At 34.5% G+C, this 24548-nt stretch overlaps 1 protein-coding gene across 2 annotated transcripts in view; it reads left to right on the top strand.

The window, feature by feature from the left end:
- Bsg (immunoglobulin domain-containing protein Bsg) overlaps positions 1–24548 on the top strand; it is a 67946-nt gene that overhangs the window by 17586 nt on the left and 25812 nt on the right. For both annotated transcript variants that reach the window (XM_069819611.1, XM_069819610.1), the window contains one exon: positions 17856–18143. In XM_069819611.1, the coding sequence (XP_069675712.1) occupies positions 17856–18143 (288 nt within the window). The remainder of the gene's footprint in view (positions 1–17855; positions 18144–24548) is intronic.

Here is a 24548-nt window from a genome sequence, read left to right as displayed (position 1 = left end):
TCACAGTCCTGAAGCTTGCTTTACCTCCTGACAGAACTTGGATTTCAAGATCTAATGTGTTACAAAAATGGAAAATTTAGTACAGGAATTCCTTAACATGAAAGAAGACAATAAGGTCCGCAATCGGAAATTGTATTCAACACATGATAGAGTTGTTAGGATTATTCTCTTCACTTCAATCAGTATTGTTTCGAGAGACATGGCTCCTAAATGTAAAGGTTAAGTTGAAAACTGTAAATTACAGTTCTGCAGAACTGTAGACCTAGAATAAAATTGCCTGACACAGTACTATATTTTCCTTTTTCAGTCTTATCTACTGTAGTTGAAATTTGCAAAGAATTTACTGTAGTAGACTGTATTTAGAATTATACTACAGTAATAAATTTCATTTGAAACATGAAAGACACAATGCATATTATAAATTTACTGTTAGATTGGGGAGCCTCTCTCCCAATAAAGGATGCTTCCCAGATGCAAACAGATTGGTATGTCCCTTCGATGTCCATAAATGAGAAGTTTCACTGTAGTATAATTGTTCATTTTAAAGATTATCATATTAGGAACTATCAATAAAATAACCACTCTCCTACATAACTTTGTTCTTGAGATGTGTACACTCAAATATATATATTAAAAATATGTTTTCACTTAGTAGCACAGTCTAAAACTGTGGTTTCCAAGATCCATGCATATACTGCCAGGCAATGTGGATACAGAATTTCGTTTTCATGCAAAGACATCTCTTATGGGCAATACTCTATGATGGTCTCTAATATTCCACAAAGCTGCGCTCACTCAGTCTGCACAAGATTGCATCATGGATCTCTTGAATAGCCGACAACTGTTCCGGCATCTAATGGCATCTGAGTTTAGCAACGAAACATTGATAGATTTAGTACGGAATTATCCCATATTATACAGTTTATCAAATAATAATTATAAAACCATGACATTAAAAGAGAATGTGTGGCATTACAGTAAATTTACTGTAACTTAATAATCCTTTCTTATTACATATTTTTAATAGGTTATCCTGGCTGTTTAATTTAGCACAAAACTAAAAATGTATATTTCTTCGTGTAGTCAGAAATAATGATGATTAATATTTAAAATAAAATATATAGTATTAACCTTCATATGGATTTGCTTCTTCATAGATTTTTGTGCTAAATCAGATATTCCAATAACTTTTATAATAATAATAATAATGATTTATTTAATCTTCTAACCAGCCATTCTCTAACACTCAACCAGGAGTAAAAACTGCGTTACAAAAACACTACAAATTTACAAAGTACACTACAACTTTACACACAAAACTGAATAAGATAATAATAAAATGTAAACAACAAGTAAGAAGAAATGAGACATAATATATAACATACAGAAAGAAAGAAAAAAGCATAATAAAATATGAACAGCAGGTCAAAATAAATTAGGCATACAAAGTATAAAAAAAGACAATTATTGATAATAATAATGATAAAAAAATAAGAATAGTAGTAGTAGTAGTAATAATAGTAATAATAATAATAATAATAATAGTAGTAATAAAATAGTGCAGTACAAAGCATACAATGAATACATTATTTTTAAGTACACACATTAAGGAAAATTATGATTATATAGAGCTCAACTTACCACATTAGAGATATACCATTATCGGAAAATATGAAAACAAAAATATAAAATAAATTAAATATCACTAGAACATAAAAAAAATGTGAATACGTGGAAACATGCAATACAACACTTGTCATAATAGTAAGTTAGTTTGGCAACTCGTCATAAGATAATTTTCTAACTTGGATTTGAAAGATTTCAATGTTCGGCAGCCCTTGACTTCAGGCGACAGAGAGTTCCAGTGACGAGAGGTAGCAACAGTGAAAGATGAGGAATACAGAGATGATGTGTGAAGTGGAATTTCTAGCATGCGATAGCATTGTGATCGAGTATTAATATTATGATAGCGAGAGAGAGTATGAAAACGAGCGAATAAATAATAGGGGGGATGAAGTGTGCATAATTCGATATAAGAGAGAAAGTGAGTGCAGATTTCTCCTCTCATGTAACCTAAGCCATGATAACTTCTTGAAAGAAGGTGAGATATGATCATAGTAGCGAACATTACAAATGAAGTGGAAGCACGTGTTATGAACACGCTGTAGTTTCTGAGCGGAATCAATCCTGAGATCACTGAACAAAACGTCGCAATAATCGAATTTTATACGAAATTATATAAGATAATTCAACTCTTTGAATTTCTACAAGTTCATTTTGACACAATTAACATTAACATATTTCTTATACACAAGAAAATGTACTTATCGCTGCTGTTTCTATAGTAAATAACTAGATTAAAAATAATAATAGTATAATTTAATGGCTAACATGGATAAAACAAAGGTTAATAAAGGTAACAAAATGTTACTATTTAAAACATCAATGTTGAAAATGAGAAATGCATTTAGGCTACATAGATACATTATTATTAGAATTTCCTCTATATCTGCCTCATGTTTTATCAAAGAAATAACTGTTAGATCTATGTTGTCAGCCATCTTTACTTATAATGGCGCAAATGACATTGTTATAAAAACCAGTAGACGCTGTATACTGCAAGTGTCAACAGAATTTCACGCATGTGGCATCGGATACGTGGCTCTTGGAAACCACTTAATATATATAGTTGTGCAACTCCAACGTTTGACATCTGGCACGACAGTAGTGCTCAAGCAGCTAGCAAGTTACATATGATAACACATCAGAGAAATGATTTTGCGCAGTTTATTTCATATTATTATGCCATACAGTAACTATACATGGTTCTTATTAATTTGATTTTGAAAATTTTACAACCAGTTAATCTGAGAAATGTTATAAGTTTGAGAAGATACTTAATTCCTTCTGCTCCTTACTTTCAAGCGAATCATTGTTTGAAATGTATAATTTTTTGAACCTGGATGACAAATTCAATTTATTTCTAAGTGTATTTAAGCATCATTTGAACTCTGTATGTATTTCCTGTGAGAAAAATCAATATTAGTAGCCTCAAAAACAAGGACATCATTTCAATTTTAGCTTAGGAGGGACAATATTTTTTTTTTCGGGCAGATATTATCAAGTGCCATATTCCACACTATTTCCTCAGAAATGAGCTTTTTCCATACCATAAATTGGTGTAAACTCGACCACTGACATATACTTGATAATAAAGAAGAAGATTTAAGCGATATGCACTGAATATATTAAAATAATTAATCCTTTCTTAAGTACTGGCATTTTTTATTATTTTAAGCCACAAATAGGGGTGATATGGTTTTTATGGTAAGTTTACCCCAGTTTGCAATACATTTACATGCACTTACTGTTAATGTGACATATGTGCGAACAAATGAATACACAATTTTGATTAAATTTTAATTTTGGTTAACAAAGAAATTGTATCTTTATCGGAGCTGTAAAATCAACACCAATCTCAGGACTCTCTTGTTATGTTTTCAGACAACAAAATCAGAGGAACATGGGAATAATAAATAAACATAAGAAAATATCATCTAACATTGCTGTTGAAATTAATGGCACTACTCTTACATAGTCCTCAGAAGTAGGAAATCAGTTGCATATATTTTCATTGGCATTATGCTCAATTTGTGAGCATTCTTTTAGGTCCAAGGTTGGTGCATGTGGGATGCGAAATAACGTAGTGTAACATTCCACAGCATTCATACACTCTTCAAAATGAAGTGAATAGGATGTGATATTATTGTAGGCCTACAAATAAAAGTAATGGACACTTTTGTTCATTAAATCTAATCTAATCTAAAACTTATCAGTCATTTTCTACTCCTGAACAAAAAAAAATAATACAAGATGTTAAATGGACAAGTAGGCCTAAAGGGAAATAACCTGTATTACTTTAAAAATGGGAGTGGAAGAGGATGCCAGGAAGTTGGGGTGCAAGAATTGGAAGGCTGCTACACAAGATAGAGACGGATGGCGACAATTACTAAGGGAGGCCCAGGCCCACCAAGGGCTGTAGCGCCAATGATGATGATGATGACTTTAAAAATGATAATACACCGATTCTACATCTTTTTCCACGTATATTTAAACTATTTTTTGACATACGAATAGGTAACTGATAGCCAATAAGTGTTTTATATAATACAATGTTGGTTACGATTATGAGTTCTGACCTCCCTTGGTCTTTAGGGAATCTGAATAACTCCAGACTCGGAAGTTTTAGTTTGTTGTCACTGCAATTTACAGCACTACATACATTTCCTGTATTCAGAAACATTATTAACAACCCACGTCCTTTTCATAAGCATGTGCTGACCTTATAGCTTTAACTTGCTAGCCGCTTGGGCGCTACTGTCACATCAGCTATTGAACTAGACTGCTTAGTAGTATGCAATAGTAAGTAAAGAAAAGACTGCACCTGAAAGCTACGTCTCACCCCTTTAAAAATATTCCTAAATGATCTGTTACAGTATATCAAATTATGGCAGTAACTGCAGTTTAAATATTGGCAAATGTACTGTACATGTTCAACTCACATTAATGAATATGATTAAACTGTGTGTCATATACGAGCAAGTGAAAAACTGGAGTTTTGAAAACCTGGCAGCTCTAGGCATTGATTCGACGTCATTATTAAACTTGAATGCCACTAACGTGATAAATGCGTTTCTAATAATTTATTCAACCTGCATAATCTCAAAATGTTCCCATAGCATTTCATTGAAATCTGGTTGCATCCTTTCTTCCTTGTTTGCTTTTTTCCAAGATTTGTAGGTTTTTAGTGTGTGACTTGTTTCAGATTTAAGCACAACAGCAATTATTTTATGCAAAAGATAGTTTTGCTCCCATATTTAAGTATATACCAACTAATTGGTTGACACAGTATCCAATTGAACATTACATTGGATAACTTGTTATCATAGACTACAGCTATACAATACAGTTTGATATTCATATGTGATAGGTTTTCCTTTGTATCATGTTTGTTTTCTTTTCCTTTTTCTTCTTCCCCTTTCTACTCACCTTTCTCATAATGCGAAGTGTAAATAGTATTACACAGTCCTGCAAAATAACGATTTCGAGAAAACCACAGAAGTGTAGACTTGCTGTTACTGCAATTTGTCATAAACTATTGAATAGGATTTTGTATATTGGCAACTCAGTTAAAAAGGGAAACAACTCGAAATTTAAAGTTTTGAGAAACCTTAATTTTAAACCTTCATGTTGCTTTGAAAAATCCAATTGACACACAATAATTTGAAACTTATAGTATATATAAAACATTATTAACAGAATTTGGAGTAATTTCAACGATTCTTTTGTTTTTCACAGCAACATAAGGCATTAAAATGCAGGTTCCTCAAAACTATTTTGAGTCGTTTCTCGTAGGCTGTCGATATGTGCTGGCTGTTCAAGAATGATGTATAGAGAGAAATGTATCTTCAGACAAATGTTATTTATAGAATTATAGTCATTTGAGTCCATACTAGGACACTGAGTAGTGTCACTTTAATTGTAACTACCTGATAGTACCTGGCTCATGAATGATTTTAAACCTTATATTTTAAGTATATAATCTACTTTAAAATACAATAATAACTTGGTGAGATACATTATTGTATGACTTTTAAATTGTGAAATTAATCAGACATTTCTGTTTTGGTTCGATTTCAGAGTTACTTTGTACTGGTACAAACTTTGCACGATAACTTTAATTCTGTTATAAGCATTTAAATTTGATTATAAATAAACATAATTAATTTGTGCATTAAATAAGATGACATTATTATATAAAATATAACTACCAGGTCTACTATAGAAACACTTTATGTTGAATTGATTTGATTTATTTGTCGCATGGTCTTTGGTTACTGAGTTCATTATAATATCATCTAAACCCAGTATAAATAATATTGGAGGTAGGATACATCCTTGGTGCACACCACTCTTTATGGCAATAGATTGAGAAAGTTTTCCGTTGTGAAGAATGTGTCAGCTTTATCCATTATATAGTTCTTTAATTATTCTAGTAATTTTCTCCGGGAATCCATATTTATTTTACACCTGCCATATAATTTCGTGGTTCAGGGAATCAAAGGCCTGTTCGAAGTCTACAAATGTAGCATATACAGTAGTATTCCATTCCGCACTTTGTTCAACAATGAACCATAAAGTATTGGTATGATCAATACAGCTACGGTTTTTCCTGAAACCAACCTATTCATTCCTCAGATATGTTTCCAAAATTCCTCCCATTCTGTTCAGGATAATTCTAGTGAACACTTTACCTGGTGTTGCCAATTTTGGCATTTAGATTTATCTCCTTTTTCGGGTTTTAACAATTATTCCATTTTTCCAGTCACCAGAAATTTCTTCCTTATTCCAGACTTTCTTGTATAGCGGTAATAAAATATCCGTAGAAGTATCAATATCGCTTATCATATTCTCCGGGGTTATTTGATCCTTCCCTGGGGATGTTCCTGCTTTGGTTTATTTCATTTAATTCTGGCGGTTCTACATTTATTCCAATATCTGTGTTTTCCTGCAACACTTGGTTTATAGTGCTGCTGTTGTGACTATTCTTGTCTTCGAAATATTGTTCCCACTTGGTCGACTTCATTTGTCAACAGTGTGCCGTCTTTATCCCTTATTGGACACTTCCTTCTGACATTTTCTTCTATCCTGACTTTCACTCGTTTCATATAAAGATTCCTGAACAGTCTTCTCTCTTTCCAATCCACACTAATATTCTTTAAGATATATATATCAGTTTATTCCAGTCCACTCTGTCAAAAGCCGTTTCTAGGTCCACAAATACTACACACACTTCTTTATTCTTCTGTAGGTATCTTTCGCCATTTGTGTAGCAGTCCAATTGCATCTCTCGTACCTTTTCCCTTCCTGAAGCCAAACCACCCTTCTTCTAACTGTTATTCCATCTTAGAATATAAACGTCGATTCAGTATTCGCAAGAGAATTATAAAGAATATAAATTGGAATGACAATAAAAGTGTAATGGCCGATACGCACAGCACTTTCCTAAAATTGCATTCAACTGTGCCCCAGTGAAAACAGTATCAACTTGGTGGTAATAAAGAAAACATACACATATGCCTGTACAGTGTTACACAGTTGAACTATCAAGTAGATAAACAAAAGAAGGAGTATTCCTATCAATTTAATAAGTACAAACTGTCTATACATTACTGCCAGACGAATCTCAAACTACAGTGCCCTGTATCTCTGTTCCTAATCTGGAACATTCTAAGAAAACAAGTCAATACTCGTTTCTGAATGCATATATCTCATACTAGCAAAGTTCTGAATATGTGTCGCCCATGCTAGCGAAGTTCCAAGTGTGTGTCTCCCCTGGTACCGAACTTCTGTGTGTGTGTGTGTCCCATGGTAAGGAAGTTACGAGTCAATGTCCCACACTAGTGCACTTCTGAGTCTGTCTCTCCCCTGGTTCTGAACTTGTGTGCGTGCGTGCGTGTCTCCCATTAAGTTGATTTTCTTATTGAATATAGAATAAGAGATAATGATTTGTAACTTTTCGAGAGTATGGTAGTTACCAGCATTATGAAATATACTGTGCAAGTGTTCATCACGCATAATTAAGATAAGGAATGTATTAATAAGTCTCTTACGAGAGATTGGTCTGAGTATGTTTAAATACACTTAAGATAAGGCATAACACAGTCCATGTTTGTGCACTGTCATATAATGAAAGTTCACTCTTAGCTGAGAGACTACAACGTATTCATAATGTGTGCATACAATTCATCTGCAATACTCGTAAATTTGACCATATAATGGCTTCCCTCCAATTACTTTCATGGGTGTGTTTGAAGGAGCAAAGAACAATACATTCACTGTCTCTTCTATTTAGAGTCATGCATACTTCTACTCCGAATTATCTGCTATTGTGCTTTCAATTTCTTACAACTCTTCGAAACTGGCATCAAGCACTTCTTTCTATCCCTCATCACAGAATGTCTTTATAATGACGTCATGGACTGCTGGGCTTGATCATAATTCAAAATTAAATTGGAAAATTTTGTCTAATTTGATGGTTTTTAGGGTTTGCTAGAAGTGTCGATTTTTTTTTTTTCGTTAATTAGTTAGGATATAATTAATGATGATACTTAATCCTTATTTACAGTTTGGGTGACTGAAACCTGTGTATATTTTTGTGTGGCTTTACTATGTTTATAGTGGTTTTCTTTTTATTTCTATTGCAGTATTTGTATTTGCAGTGGTGTGGAAGAGAAGGCCTCATGGCCTTAATATACCAGAATAAATAAATAAATGCAATTGATATTGAGTTAATGGCATCTTTGCCATTTTGAGCTTCTTATGATTCTGTGACTCCTCTGCTTACATTCCTAGAACATGGGGAAATTAAAATTAACTTATATATATATATATATATATATTGATAAGACTTTTTATCTCCACAATAATTGGGTGAAATAGTAACTTAAATTGCATTAAGTCAACTAAAGACTCTGAACTGTTAATAATTACACTGCCCAACAAAAAAAATTTTTGTCATACCTCCGCAATAAAAATAGGTGATTCTTAACGAAAAAGTTGCGCTGATTTTCAAAATCGCTGTAGAAATCTCCTATCACGTCAGATTAAAAAGATATAAACACATATAGAATTTCACATATGCAGTTTCAGATAAAATATTATGTTAGATTAATTTTTATGATACAATGATATATGATATAATGATGTATTCATGCTAGGTTAAGATTAATTCACAAATGTAGTTTTATATGCATGCAGTAATATTTGGGCGATATTTTAAGGGAACACATCTGCAACTTTGCTTAAAAATGTTCGATAGTATGTGATTTTCTCTTGTACTCCTGCCTGCTCTCCCTCTCAAGAAACCAACAGTAACCCCCATCATTCACTAACATCACTCAGATTTTCCGGAAAAGAAGTTTAGATGTGAATGAAGGAAATGCATTTTCAAAGACATTTCAACAAATTTGACACCAAAGCTTTATAGTTTCTCTTCTTTTATGTTTCCGAGAAAACCATACACAACCCTTTTAAATAATGTTAATTCAATTGTTTGTAAATTTTTCTCGAACATTTCGTCCTCGATGAGTTTTCTGATTTGAGGTCCAATAAAAATGTTTTATTTCAATTTTGTGTGTGTTAACTGTGAAAACTTGTCTTAACACTTGACGTTCTGGACAGCTCAGCTCTGCGCATGCGCTTTTGACTCTTCGGTTATATTGTCATGATTGCTCATATTTTCGCAATATATTTGTCTACTATGATTGAATACATTTTTACTGTTACATAGTTATATTCTATGAATGTATGCCTATTTAACATGTGTTATTAAATATTAATATCTAACATTAAAAACGCGAGAAAATATTTTATCTGTTCTCATATTTCTCCAACCCTTTTAGAATGGCTATCAAAGATGATATTTATAGAAAGCTAATTAAAATAATTAAAAATATAAAGAATTACAGAATCAAGACCAGTGATAACTAAATGCATGCAAATTCAACATTCAAAATAAGTCTCTTATTGACTTTCTCTCTATTTCACACGATAACATTATGACCTTAGTTGTAAATGCTTCATTTGTCGCACTTACACCTATGGTAGGCAGTTCCTATCAGTGATCACTGATCTAAACGATTATTATTTAGATGACTCACCTTCAATTTAACAACAGTTGTGAACACTGAAGTAGGTCACGATAATGACATCAGTCACTGTTGTAATGCATATTACAGTTGTCTTAATTGCAGACTATTACTTTCACATCGCATTCCGTTTAAAATAAGTCCTATTTTTCATAACATCACTAATGATTATCTATTTACATAAAATCATAGTTTTATTTCACACAGCCTAAACTATAAAACTGTTCTACACTTCAGAAAATTGTGTATCTTCATTGCTTGTACCAGCACATGTGGGTGCAATGGTTTGAGTCTCTGCAGATGTGGGTTTTGGAACTACTTTATTATTTGACTTCTTTCTAATCATGAATCTACTTTGAGGATCAATTTTCTTCCTTGTGACATCTTAAACAGAATCCAACAACAGCACTATATTTTTTAGCATTTTTCTAATTAAGAATACTTGATTAGGTTGTGTGACTTTGTCCAAAATAGAATGAAATTCATTTGAAACCTCCATTTTCATTTCCTCTACATTCACATTTTGAGATTTAAAGTTATCTCCATTCCCTACATAATTTAAAATCGCATTTTTTTCTTCCAATTTTTCCTCTTCTTCCTCCTCAATTTGAAGACCAGGCTTAGGAACAAAATCATCATCTTCATTAACTGATTCAGTCTTTCTGTGGAAGTTTCTTTTGTCTCTATGGTGCTGCAAACCAAGTGTATATATTTACACATAGTCCACTTTATACATCCATCAATACCTAAATCTGTGTATGCATGCTTTACAATACTCACAAATCAGGGTACAAGTACAAGATGGCTCAATTAGTGTCACAGTATAACATTTCATTTGCAGACGATGAAAATACATTCCATGTATCTTGAGCAGAAACTGCAATGCTTTCCGCACGCATAGACAGGGGTTTTTTATGGCGCTGTCTTACATTTTGGAGTTTATTAGTTACTTTTCCCTTCTCGAGCACATTCAAACGATCAAATAATTTGCGACTTATGAAACGCATTATAGCATGAATTGCTATGTCGAGTCTCTCTGCCATTTTCCCTTTCAAAAGCAGGTGTTTGACTATGCTATGAAGCCTTTCCAAATGCATGTTTGTGTTTATGCCGGCATTTTTTCTACAGCAATAGACCCAAGCCTAACAGTTTTTTAGGTAATTGTTTTTTTTAAATATAGTCCACAATCTTGCATTTCTTCTTTTTTGCATATCTCATTGACCATGATAGGCAACATCATTTCGAATGCGTTTTCATCTAATTCATTATGTAAAGCACAAATTTTAATATAGGTGTCTTTTTTCTTCTCTTCGTTTTTTATTTTGTCTAGTCGTCTTTGCCACGCTCTTTTGACATGCCAGCTGCAAAACAACCTCTTTTCGCAGTTTTCCAAGAATTGTAAAAGAATTAGGCCATGTCGGGTATCAATATCTTAGTGTCAGTGTGTCCTACTTTCTCTTTTACAGCCCTTAGATACACGTCTAGACATTTCTGTTTGAAAAGTAAAATCTACATGGGAATCCTTGTCTCATGTCATCGAGAACTAGCAGTGTTGTCATTTCATAACTGTAGGCATTTGTTCCATGCATATACAGTCAGTGCCATATTTTTTAAGTATCTCTGACTGTGCCTCTGTCATAATTCCGAGAATGAAATCCTCAGTTTTTAATTGAGGATATTCTGCCATATCCACTCCTTTGGGTTTATAGAGGATAACGTAACTTTTTCCATTGTTTCTCCTTTCTTTCTCTACCCATGCCTCGACACTCAGCGCATCATCAGAATGGCATACAGAGTCGCTGTCTAAACAAAATTCCCTTATTATAGGCCTATTTCGTAAATCTTCTTTGTAGCAAGGTGTTTCCGCTTGATTTCATCCTCGACAGAACTCTGTACATCATCTAAGATAGCTTCGAAAGGTACTTTTGCGGCTATTTTTTATGCTATGTTTTTTCTTTCACATGAAGGCAAGGTCAAATGAGCTAGTTCCATTTTATGCCCAACATGGGTTGTACAATGATTAACCTGCACACTTCCATCACTAAAAATACTGCCTTAATTCTGGCAGGGCAATAAGTATTAATTTTTTAGGATCCCTGTACTTTAATCTCTCTCTGTCTTTCGCCTGGAGATGAAACTTTACTTCTGTAATTTCCCGAACGTTGACATTGATAATAAATGAGTTTTTTGCCTGCATATGTACTTCCAGATCGATTTTTGACATATGAAGCTGTTTCTTGCTCCTCGAAACTTTTTTTTTTTTTTTTCTTCTCCCCACTCTTTGAAATGACTAGAATTTTCGAATTCTAATTCGTTAGTTTGTAATTCTATATCATGCACTCTGGCAAGGTGATCGCTGAAGTCAGTACATTTTTTTAATGTATTTACACATTATAGCACACTTCAAAGCTGTAGTTCTGGAAGATTCCTGGTCCATACCAGAGTACCCAGAATGTATATTGTTGTAGTGTCTTTTAAAATGAATCTTTTATTAAAAGTCTTGTCACACAGTTCACACGTGAAACAATTAAATGTGAACATCTTGACAAATAAGACTATATATACATACCCACCACAACGAAACATGTTAACAATGAAATGAAATGTTACAAAAATGAAACCACAAAAACATAGCACGAGACTCAAACACAACCCACCAGTGACGACTCCAGCAACGTAGTGGGAGTAAAGCCGAATTACATATGCGCGGAGCAGAGGAGCCGAGCTCCCCAGAACCTCGAGTGTCTTAATAAAAGTTTTATGTGTAAAAAGGAAGAAGAATCTTATCAGGCTGAACCAATGGTATCTTTCCCCACTTGGCCCACTGTTGTAGCACGGCTGTCCCACAAACCCAAAAACAATATTTTGTGAAGCCCTTCTGCAAGCCAAGCAGCAAACCAAGGTCACCACATATCTTCCAACAATGAGCCTCATATTTTAAAACACACACAATCTGACTATACTTTCATAACTTTCTTTAAGACCTACAGAATGGACAACCGGAACAGATGGAAATTTATTACAATTATGAAGTAACACTGCTTTTAAGCTAAACTGAGATGAATATATAAACAATCGCCAGTCGTCTGGATTATGGTCAACCCCTAGTTCATGTATTAAACCATTAACGTCTACACAAAAACACATATTCTCACATAAGTTATATCACATTTTATGCTGGAAATAATGTGTCTACTTCTAGAAGAAAGGATAGGTTTATTACCGGTATCATGGTAACTGACAAAGGTTTGGTTAGATGGTACTGTATAACAAATAACACATTTTCATCTTTACATCTTGTAAATATGTAATTAGGTAATCGTGTGGGACAGGGGTAGCCAACATATGACATGCATGTTACCAGGTGGCACGCGAACTTGTTTTTGATGTAGGATATCTAAAATATGTAAAAATTTTGACATGATGTCAAGCATTGTTTTCAGAATATACGCGTGGAAATGGAATAAAATCATGTATTATTTTCACGGAGGTGAATTTCATGTAGGGTATGAATATCAACATCCTGTGGTGTGTTGCATTACACAAGGATACCCTGCAGTTAGGTTCAGTTTTGATTGCCTCAGTGGTCTGAATGCTGGCTCCCACATCTGGAGGTCCCTGGTCCTTGAATAGTTTCTGCATGAATACGAGAGTGATTAAGAGTGTGCTGGGTTATTATTAATTAATCAATCTTCAAATAAAAATAAAATATATAGGATTGTCACTGGGCAGAAACTAGAACACATGTTTCAACATCACATTGTTGAGAAATGAGCCCAACCAGAAAGCACAGAGATGCTGGAGAGTTAACAGTGAATTGAAGTAATCTGTTGACAAAGTTCTTCATACAACCTATTTGATGTGAAGTGATAGCATAAATATTCTAGGCTGATCAGCTAATGATTCACAGGTATAATGATTATTATCTGAAGGGGTAACATTTTTATGTCAGTGATCAATGGTTTTAACATGACTGTCCAACTCCCACAAAAAAAAAAGCACTTACATTGCAGATTTAACCATACACAGTTACAGGCACAAGTCGAAATACGGCACATCGCAATTTGCCTAGGCAGATCTGGAGCATATGTTAAAATTCAGGTTCATCAAGATTAGTCTAGGGAAATCGCGATGTACCTAATGGTGGTTAGTCAGTTCTCAGTAATAATGTTTTCTTTAATAACATTTAGAATATTTATTTTGTTGAAGTTATATAACATTACATAGTCATTATACAAAACATGAAGACGACTGTAATTAAAAAAATAATGGATAAGCATATGCCGGTTACAGTGAACTCTCAAAATAATGTACTTCACTAGAACTTATTTTTCAGTTTAATGTATATTTCCAAATCCCTCCGCTCAAATCACATATGTTATGCTCAGATATTTCATTTTTGCATTCTCTGGGCTTAGAAGGTTTCATTATTACGTACAGAATTTTAAAGTTAATAAGTGTTAACACTTTTTTTTTACTTTTACGACTGTATTGTGACATGTTTATGTGTAACAATGTTTCTTCTGAAACAACTCATCGATTTTGAAGTTTTATTCACCTTAACAGGAAGTGTGATATCTCACATGTTGACGATCTTTGTCATGACTCAGTGATAACTATCCATAATATCGAATGTACGTGAAGAATGAACTAAGCAATATTACACTCTCGATAGATATCTATCGCCTTTGTTGACCTGTTGACCATAAATGCAAACATAGCAAGAACGTGACATTAGGTTAGAGAGGATTACTTACTTACAAATGGTTTTTAAGGAACCCGAAGGTTCATTGCCACCCTCACATAAGCCCGCCATCGGTCCCTATCCTGTGCAAGATTAATCCACTCTCTATCATCATATCCCATCTCCCTCAAATCCATTTTAATATTATCCTCCCATCTATGTCTCGGCCTCCCCAAAGATCTTTTTCCCTCCGGCCTCCCAACTAACATACTATATGCATTTCTGGATTCGCCCATACGTGCTACATGCCCTGCCCATCTCAAACGTCTGGATTAAAGCTATTAATATTAAATACAAGAGGATTGATGTTCTGTGATTGAAAGTAGTAAAATGGTGGAAGTGAAAATGAGGAAGCAGTTTTCTATTGAAGAGAAAGTAGAAATAATTAAGAAAGTTGACAGTGGGATGAAGGAAGCTGATGTGCATATGTACAGCATGAAACTGACAAGTTATGTATGAATGTTCTGTGATATGTTCAAGAAGGAGATTTTCACAAAGTTGAAGGGACAGCAGACATTTGGTTCCAAGAAGTGAGAGCCAATGGTGTTACGATTTCTGGGCCTTACATTTAGGCAAAAGCGAAAAAAATTGCAACATAATTGATTGTGAAAGATTTTCCAGCTAGCGCTAGTTGGTTGTTTCAATTTCATGGAGGTCAGTTAGTGGAGAAGAAAGAAATGCCGATGTAGGTGCTGCACGGCAGTGGAAGATAATCATTTGAAGGGGATTATGATCTGGAGAACATTTTCGACATGGATGAAATTGCATTCTTCTACCAGATGCTGCCTAATAAGACCATGGCCTACAAGGGAGAGAAGTGTACTGATGGTAAAAAAGTAAAAGAAAGACTGACGGCATTATTTTGCTGTAATGCAACTGGGTCAGTAAATCTGAAACCCATGATTATAGGGACCATGTAAAGCCAAGGTGTTTCATTCCTGCCAGTAAAATATGCTGCTAATGGTAAGACATGGATGACAAAGGATCTTTTTGGGGACTGGTTCCTTGAAACTGACAAGGAAATGAGGAGACGAAAAAAAAAAAAAAAGATTCCTCTGCTAATGGACAATTGTTCTGCGCACAAAGACATTAGACTAGAGTACCTACCTGCTAACTGCACAGCCATTGGACCAAGGCATAATTCAGAATATCAGAGTACATTTCCACAAAGTCTGGACAGCGAATTTTAATCAATTTGAAATTGAAAGGATCTACTACTAAGATGACAGTGCTGCAAGGGATCCGGTGATAGCTGGGGCTTAGTGGAATGTGAAAGAAACCACCATATCAAACTGCTAAAGAAAATCTGGCATCCTGGACTTTCCAAGCGACTTGGAAACTGAAGAGGAGCAGGATCTGGTCTGTGAAGTATGGGAAGAAGCAGTACAGAAATTGGAAATTCCTCCATCCCTCTCTTTTGAGGATTATGTCTCAGTTCAAGCCACAGTAGAAACAAGGCAGCAGCTATCAGAGAGTGAAATTGTGGAATCTCTGTTGATACATCACCACCAGAAGAAGAATCTCTTCTGTGGATGGACTGAAATATGTACACAAACTTAAAGCTTATTTTACCTGGGGAAGACTGAAAATGTTCCAGAAAGAATTCTGATATGTTTGACTGAAGTAGAACAATTTGTGGAAAATGAACTACTTAAAAAAACAAAAAGAAGAGATTTCTTCAGATCATTCTAGTTCTTACTTTAAGAAAGTTTTTATTTATTTTTATTTCTTAAAACTGTTAGTGCCAAGAGTTTTATTGTAAATTGTAACAATTCTTTGTGTGTTTTAATTGTTCTGTAACATAAGAACTATAATCATAACTGGTAACTGGTAACGGTAGGTCAAAAGGCATGGTTTTCAGAATAGTATACTTTTCATTATAAGTATAAAAGATTTGATTTTTTTATGTAAGTTATACTGAGATTTCACTGTATAATGACACTATATCAAAATTAACATAAAAATGTTAATTTTACCTACTTGTTACAACAAGAAAGTGAACTATGACATTCCTATGTCACAGTTATATAAAATTACATGCCATCATACAAAGCATGAAGAGGACATGACATGAGGATGGTAATTAAAAAACAATGGATTATGGATAAGATAAGCATATGCTGGTTATAATGGCACTATGTCAAAGTTAACATAAAATGTTAAAGACATCAGAAATACTAGACCTACTTGTTACAACAAGAAAGTGAACTGTGACATTTGGAGTTACAAAGAAAACCTTTACGTTTACAATTAAATTTATTGGAAAGACATTTAATTTTACAGTTACAGCTAACATATCCTTGTCCTCCAAAATGGGACTGAGTGGAGATTGCTGTTCTTCTTTCCTAGGCACGCCCTCCAAAGTCACGAACTGCTCTTCACATAGGTCGATAATACAATCTGGAAAGGACACCATTTTTTATTCTGATTTTGTAGAAAACATTTTCAATTGCTTACATGACAACTCCAATGAAGTTTCTTGCATCCATTTTGTTCTAATCAGTGCCAGGCACTGGTATATTTACTGTAGTGCCAACATTCAAGGGGGGGGGGGGATTTTTCTTGTGCTGGTATTTTATTTGCTTTGCCTGTTTCCATGATGCGGTTACAGCCCTTTCTTGATTAATATTTTGTTGCTCTGCTAGATGGGATCCTTATTGGCAGCACCAACTGCACATTTTATATGAATTTTGTTTCAGCAAGTAGTACAAGATATTTTATCTACCACTTTGTCATCACAAACATGACACACTATATGATTATTTTCCTCTGTACCGGTATCCAAAACATTGCTCTCACAGTCTCTGATTTCCTTAAGAGCATTTTCTAAATTCTTTTCGGAATGCATTGTGTCGACAATTTCCTTGGGAAGAGATGATGACAGCAAACCTATCCTAACTTCCATGCCAAACATGACTTCAGTATGAAGATTGATTAATGCCTAAATGGAATGCATTGTTTTTCCGGAACTGACAAAATCTTAAGCTTTCACTCCAGTGTGTGCTACTAGATTCTTCCATCCATGTACCAGCATTTTTTCTGTGGAGGACACTCGCTGTGAACTGGATACCAAAAATTACTTATTTTATATTACATATCATTGAATATTCTGTACAAAATAATACTTTCATCTCATCAGTTTCTTCCTCATAAATGCAGGGTATGCACTGCTTACCTTGCTTCTGGGGAATACATACCACTGCATATTATGTCATAACATAGTGCTAAACCCACAATCATCAAAACTGGCATATGTTAAACTGAAATTTTGTATAAATTCACCTCTTTAATCTCTGTATGATAACAGGTCTGCTGAAGAAATGTCTTTTTTCGACTTCATTGTCTATGTGATTCATTTGTAATTAAAGTGTACCTAATATGAGTTGTTTCTGTCCTTGTAGCAAATTCTATCACAGTCAACTACGATCCTGACTCAACAAAATACAAGACTATAGACTTCAAATCACCGCTGGAGATACAATGTAACACCACAGAAAGTGATACGAGAATGGAGTGGTACAAAAATGATACAAAACTCACATCAACTTCGAGAATTAAGATAGAAGATAATAGACTTGTCATAGAAAAACCAGAAGTGGAAGATGCAGGGAATTATACGTGTAAACTAATCCACACTAAAGGACCAGGAAATGGTACAGTTTCGTCATCTGCAGACATAAGAGTAGTTGGTAAGTAAATATGATGTCTCTATTCATACTATTTCTCTGCTTTAACTGTTTTCCTTGCTTGCCATTCCATTTTCTTCTTCTGTCGGTATGTTATCACACTTGCAATGCAATTTAAGTTCTACAACAAAGAGGAACACAGTAGGTAGAACTTAAAAATGAGAGGGATTCAATCCGGCATCAGAACTTGAATCCGGTGTGGCTTAGTGGATAAAGTGCCAGCACATAAGCTGGAAATCTGGGTTTGAGCCCCTGTGCCGGAGATTCTTCACCATATAGAAACGCACTGAAACTGCATATGTACTTTGGTACATCATAGTAATATGATAAAGTGTAAGTATATTGAAGGGTGCTTTGCAAAGTCACGTCAGCATGTAACTGAGCTTAATCTTCGGATCATGTACATAGATTTATTATTCCACAATATTCTTACAGGCTCACTCGGCTGAGGAACTTGTCTGATGATCCAGAGTTGCGCTCGGGCATGGGTTCAATTCCCGCTTGAGCTGATCACCTGGTTGGATTTTTTCTGAGGTTTTCTCCAAACTGTAAGGCAAATGTCAGATAATCTGTGGCAAATCCTTGGGCCTCATCTCGCTATCACCAATTTCATGTACCCTAAATAACCTAGTACTTGATACAGTGTCGTTAAATAACTAAAAAAAATATTTTTACAGCTAGAATAAGAAACATGTCCGATTCTTATGTTTAATATAGCCTAATACAAAACTGCAGATGAAAGGCAAGGGGGAAAAGCAGGGAATGTCACAACAGCATTATTGAGAAAATCAAGTTTCATTACTAGTGTTTTACCATTGCACCAAATACTTAAATTACATAGACCTATATAAACCTTTGTGATTGGACAGCTCTGTAGTCCCAGTTGCCACTAGTTATTGAATGTGCTATACACCATAAAATCGCTAAAAAGGACATTCTCTGATGTTTCTCAGCATCTTTTCAAATATAGTTAGTCACTGTATAACAAATCTATGAAATATATTCAGAGTATAATTACATTAATATTTATGTTCAAGATATAGAGTGCATTATGGTGGTTAACATTTAATTAAGAATGAAATGTATATGAGAGAATTTTTTTGTTTTCTGTTTAGGACAAATGGTTTGAACTGTTGGTATGCTATGCCTTTATTCCATAGTACTCTAATTTCTTAGGAGGATTTTATGATTAATACAATTGAAGGCTTTGGAGAGATCACAGAATATCCCTTCTACTTGTAATTGTTTTATTAATCACTTTCAGAATTTTATCCATTAAATTACAGTAGAATTAATGTTTCTTTTGACTCCTGATAGTTCGCTACCTGCTTTCTTACTGGTTGTTGTCATGGCAACCTAAGTTAACCTTCGAAGTAACCAATCATATCCTCTGTTTGCTTTGCCCAAGCTTGCGGGCAGTGCTCCCAAATTATCGAACATATAATGGGCTGACTGAGCAGCAAGTTGGCAACATTGCCATGATAGTAAACTCGTAAGCCAAGCAGATAGCAAGCTGCCAGAAGTTAAAAGAAACGTAAATTCTACTATAAATGTCACTTGTTCAGTTGATTTATTCTTCTTGAATAGAAATTGTTTTGGGGTAAAAATGTTGCATTTTTCAAGATCAAATATATTCTTTTACACATAACTTTTTCGAAGGTCTCTGAGAAAACTGGTGGATGGAATATGGGCCTGTAGTTTTTGGGCGAGATTTTATTTCGTTTTTAAATAAAGGAAGAACAATTGAATATTTCAGTCTTTCTGGAAATACAATTAAAAATTGAACATGAACATGATTCATACAATGTCACATTCCACACAAAGCACTTCAGTGGTCTCTTCCTTAGTTTTTTTTCCAGAGGTCTGCAGAAGATTCTCCGATTCTAGTCAAAGCTTCCTTTGCCATAGCTATCCTCCTTTTGACTTCCTGACAGCTGCTCATGTTACTGCTTATAGTACACCCCAAATATTTGAAGCTGTCCACTTGCTCTGCTGCTTCATTTAGAAGTCACATGTCTTTATTTTTTCTTCCAGTAACCATGATTTTCGTCTTGTTTGCATTTATCTTCATCCCACACTGCTCACAGCAGTCATTTAGCTCCAGTAGCATATCCCTTAGTATCATCTCCTCTTCTGCTAACAATGTCATATCATTAGCAAATCTTATTTGTTTTATTCTTCTTCCTTCTACTATCACACCTCCCACATTCTGAAATCAGTTCATTAAATTCTCCAAGTTAATGTTGAACAAGATAAGTGATGGACATTCTTGTCATATTCCTCTCCCTATTTAACTTCCTTCTGACATTTCTTCTCCTATCCTGACTTTGACTCATTGTTTCATATTAAGGTTACAGAACAGCCTTATCTCTTTCCAATCCACACCAGTTTTCTTCAGGATCCCCATCAGATCATTCCAATCCACTCTGTCAAATGCCACAAATTATATACACTTCCTTAGGTATCTCTTGTTGATTGTTCGCAGCAGTTCAATTGCATCTCTCGTACCTTTTCCTTTCCTGAAGCCAAACTGCTTTTCTTCCAACCGTTCTTCCATTTTAAAATATAAGCGTAGATTCAGTATTTGTAGGAGAATCTTCACTGAGTGTGAATTGGCAGTGCAGTTTGTGGTTTCAGAGGTTTTACATATTGATGATGCTTAGTGTTTTCTTCAGATATATGCAAAACAAAATGAAACTAATTCCGAGCTCTCCTCTTTGCTCTCTCATGAAAAATGAGCGAGATTTTTCGGTGTGGACAACAATGCTAAAAAATCACCCTAAAGTTTAGTTCAGTTTTGTTTTTCAATTCCAGCACACAATGGGAATCTTGAGAGTGTTTTCTCTGATGCAAAGCTAATGGACAAAGGAACGGAATAAAATGACACCAGAATGTGTGAAGGGTATTTTAAGAGTTCAGTACAACTTTAAAAAAATTGGATGCTCTGAGAAGTATTCATGGGCGCAGTGAAAGAATTAAGTAAAATGAAAAAGTGTTTTCATGTGGTTACACTTTGTTATTAAAAGTGCATGACGTATTTATTTGTTGTTGATCTTAGTAAATAAACATTAAACAAATTTTTATGGGTGTTCTCTTTTTTACATCATGTAACTATTAAAATTGCTAACCCCACTGACCGACGAATTCACATGTCTCCACAGTTACACCAAAATTATAGTTTCAGAAAACTTCAGATCCTCTGCTATATACTGTATTATTTTACTTTGAGTGAGAAACAGTAATCTATTTTGACAACTCCTCTTCTGTTAGTTCAGATAAAATATCATATGTTTATGTAATTATTCGTTTATATCTCTTCTTATTATTCTTCATAATGTCTCCCTCTTCTTCCGTTTCCAATGAGGGCTTGATGTCTGTTCCTTTTCAATAACCTGTCTCTACTGTGTCTTTGGTTGTCCTATGCTTCTCTTTGCAATTGAAAATTTGTCCCTGGCTATTTTTATTATTGTCATTTCTCATTTGGCTTATAAGGTCATCCCATTTTTTCTTCTGTTTTTTTATTCACTTGAAGCGTGTGGTTGAACAACGAGAAAAGCGTCACTGAGCAAATTGTGCAGGAGAGGCAATTTTAAAAAACTTCAGCTTATGCTGCACAAAAGGAAACTAGTCTACTGAGGATATTCGATGAAACAGACTATGTTCTAGCTTGTCCTGTTGTCCGACCACACACTTCAATTGTATATGTTATTTATTTTTAAATCTTCTCTTATTTTGTCGCTTAAAGTTATGTTTGTTATTGTCCTCAAAACATTCATTTCACATGTTTCCAACAGATGTCTGTTTTACTTGTGTCTAGCTTAATTTCTGCTATATATGAACTTACTGGTTTTACAACTAATTTATATAGTATTCTAATTTTGCATCAGATGTTTGTTTTTCCAAATTGTCTCTCTTAAGCAGCCCGAAATTCTGTTAGTTTCGTTTGTTTGGCTATATAGTTCTTCTTTTAAACTAGTATAACTAGTGATATTTATGCCCAAATAATTTAATGTTGATACTTACTTACAAATGACTTTTAAAGAACCTGGAGGTTTATTGTCCTCCCTCACATAAGACTGTCATTGATCCCTATCCTGAGCAAGATTAAACCAGTCTGTAGTATCATATCCCACATCTCTCAAATCCATTTTAATATTATCCTCCCATCTATAGCTCGACCTCCTCAAATTAAATGTTGATACTTGCTCTATAATGTTATCATCTTTTACTAACTTTCAATGTATGGGGAAACGTGTTACTGTCATTGCTTTGATTTTTCTGTGAGAAATAAGCAAGCCACTGGAGTCAGTTAATGTAATAAGCTCATAGAACCAATATAATACCTTTATAACGTGTATGTGGAAAATCTTCTTATATAGAAGCTTGATATAATACTTACTTTACATACATACGTGCAAGCATTGGAAATTCGCACATATTAAAATATGAAGCTCTAATATATTAGACATTGGTCTGATATCTGTTCAAGGTTTACACGTATAACATTTTATTAAAACAGATGAGAAGGTATCATTATTGATCCATATTAAATGTCTTTCTTCGGCTAGTGAAGGCGAGCAGAAATCTCTTACTTCACTTTTGAAACAAAACAGCGTTGTTAAAATTGTCTTCAGAGAAAGATGACTGACGAAGTGGAAGTAGGATACCTCATACCAGGGCCGCTGATAGGATTTATGGGCCCCTGTGCAATATTGTGCTCGGGCCCCATTAAAAAAAAAAAATAAAAAATGACAAGTTACCAATTATTCTGACCATAATAATTATTTGCAAAATAAATAAAAGACAACCCCACACACAGATTCGAATCTAAAAATGTACACTTTTGTTACATTGAAAACTTTTAGCAAAACTTCACATTAGCACAATATATTACGCTTCTTTTTCAGTAGGGCCTATATAGTATGTTTCGTGACGAAACTTTCGTCTTTTCATTGTCGCTTGTTTCGTTTCGTTTTCATAAAACACTAATTCTTAAACAGCTGTAATTTCTGACTTGCAGGCCAACATCAACAAACAACTCTCCTTGACTTCAATGATGCAAAATCATCAATTATATCATCAAAATGTAAAGACTTAGCAAGATCGCTCTCCAGACTAAGGAGGCCAAGGTTACTCAGTCTTTCTTGACAAATTGTTACTCTGAATACATTTTTTATTTCCTTCATTTTGTTTGAAGTTGGTGTGAAATTGAGCGTTGCTTGTGAAGGTGCAGAAAATAAACCAATCTCAAGTCCATCTGTTCAGGCTGTCAAAAATGAAGACAGTTCATGCTTAGAAGTGAATACTGATGGTTGTGGCTGTTTAGAAAAAAAAATCTGTTAACAGTAGTATTGAATCAGAACAAGCAAACAATAGTAAAAATTATGTGTTAATACGTGCAAGTGAAACAAATTCACACCCACCAGTTCCTAACTCGTGAGTCATGGCAAGTAACATGCCAACTAAAGTGGCAGACAAATTGTGTCATTGAATGCGATGTTCAACCTGTCTAATAACCTTTGCGGAACAAGAGCCTTTGCAGTATTGTTTTCAAAACTCAAGAATGGAGAATGTGTTCCCAGAGACTGGCTAGTGTGGAGTGAAACAAATCAGTCACTGTACTATTTTCCCTGATCTGTTTCACTCCACACTAGCCAGTCTCTGGGAACACATTCTCCATTCTTGAGTTTTGAAAATACTGTTATACTGTTTTTGGAAAGGCTCTTGTTTTTTAACAACACATTCAATGACACAATTTGTCTGCTGCTTTTTAGTTTTCCAACATTGCTGAATTTCACACCAACTTCAAAGAAAGTTCTACTCCCTTTCTTAATATCTTCCAATTTTTCTGTCTCTCCTTGCGCTTATCAGCTCCCGACTTATGCTTCTACTTGTCCACTGTCCACTGGTAACACTAATGAAGAGAATTTACTAGAAAAACGACAACGAAAAGACGAAAGTTTCGTCACGAAACATACTATGTAGGCCCTACTGAAAAGAAAACATGATCCTGCGGCTTGGATTTGGGAGAGTCCACTAGCATATTGCTGTGGGCCGGCAGGGGTTGCTAGTTAAGAGGACAAGCCAATTGAACGTGTTCGGTACAAGCGACAGGAACATAATTTCAGGCAAATTCCGGAGCCCTCAAGTGTCGTGTCGATGATTGTTAATGTGGGAAACCAATATTCTATTATATAAAAGTTAAACATTTACATAGTGAAGTGGTAATTTGTATTAATTCTATTATTGTTGGTTAATATGTCAGAAAATTTTATAGTACCGGTATGTATCTGTGAATAATTATTCATGATAATAAAAAGTAATCAGACTCACTTAATCTGATGAGCCCTATGCACTTGCCCCCTTTGCCCCCCTTCTCGGCGGCCCTGCCTCATACACGTCTCTTAT

This window comes from Periplaneta americana, chromosome 2 (genome assembly GCF_040183065.1).
Source record: "Periplaneta americana isolate PAMFEO1 chromosome 2, P.americana_PAMFEO1_priV1, whole genome shotgun sequence".
Lineage (NCBI taxonomy): Eukaryota > Metazoa > Arthropoda > Insecta > Blattodea > Blattidae > Periplaneta > Periplaneta americana.
This window is presented reverse-complemented; position numbering and strand designations above follow the sequence as displayed.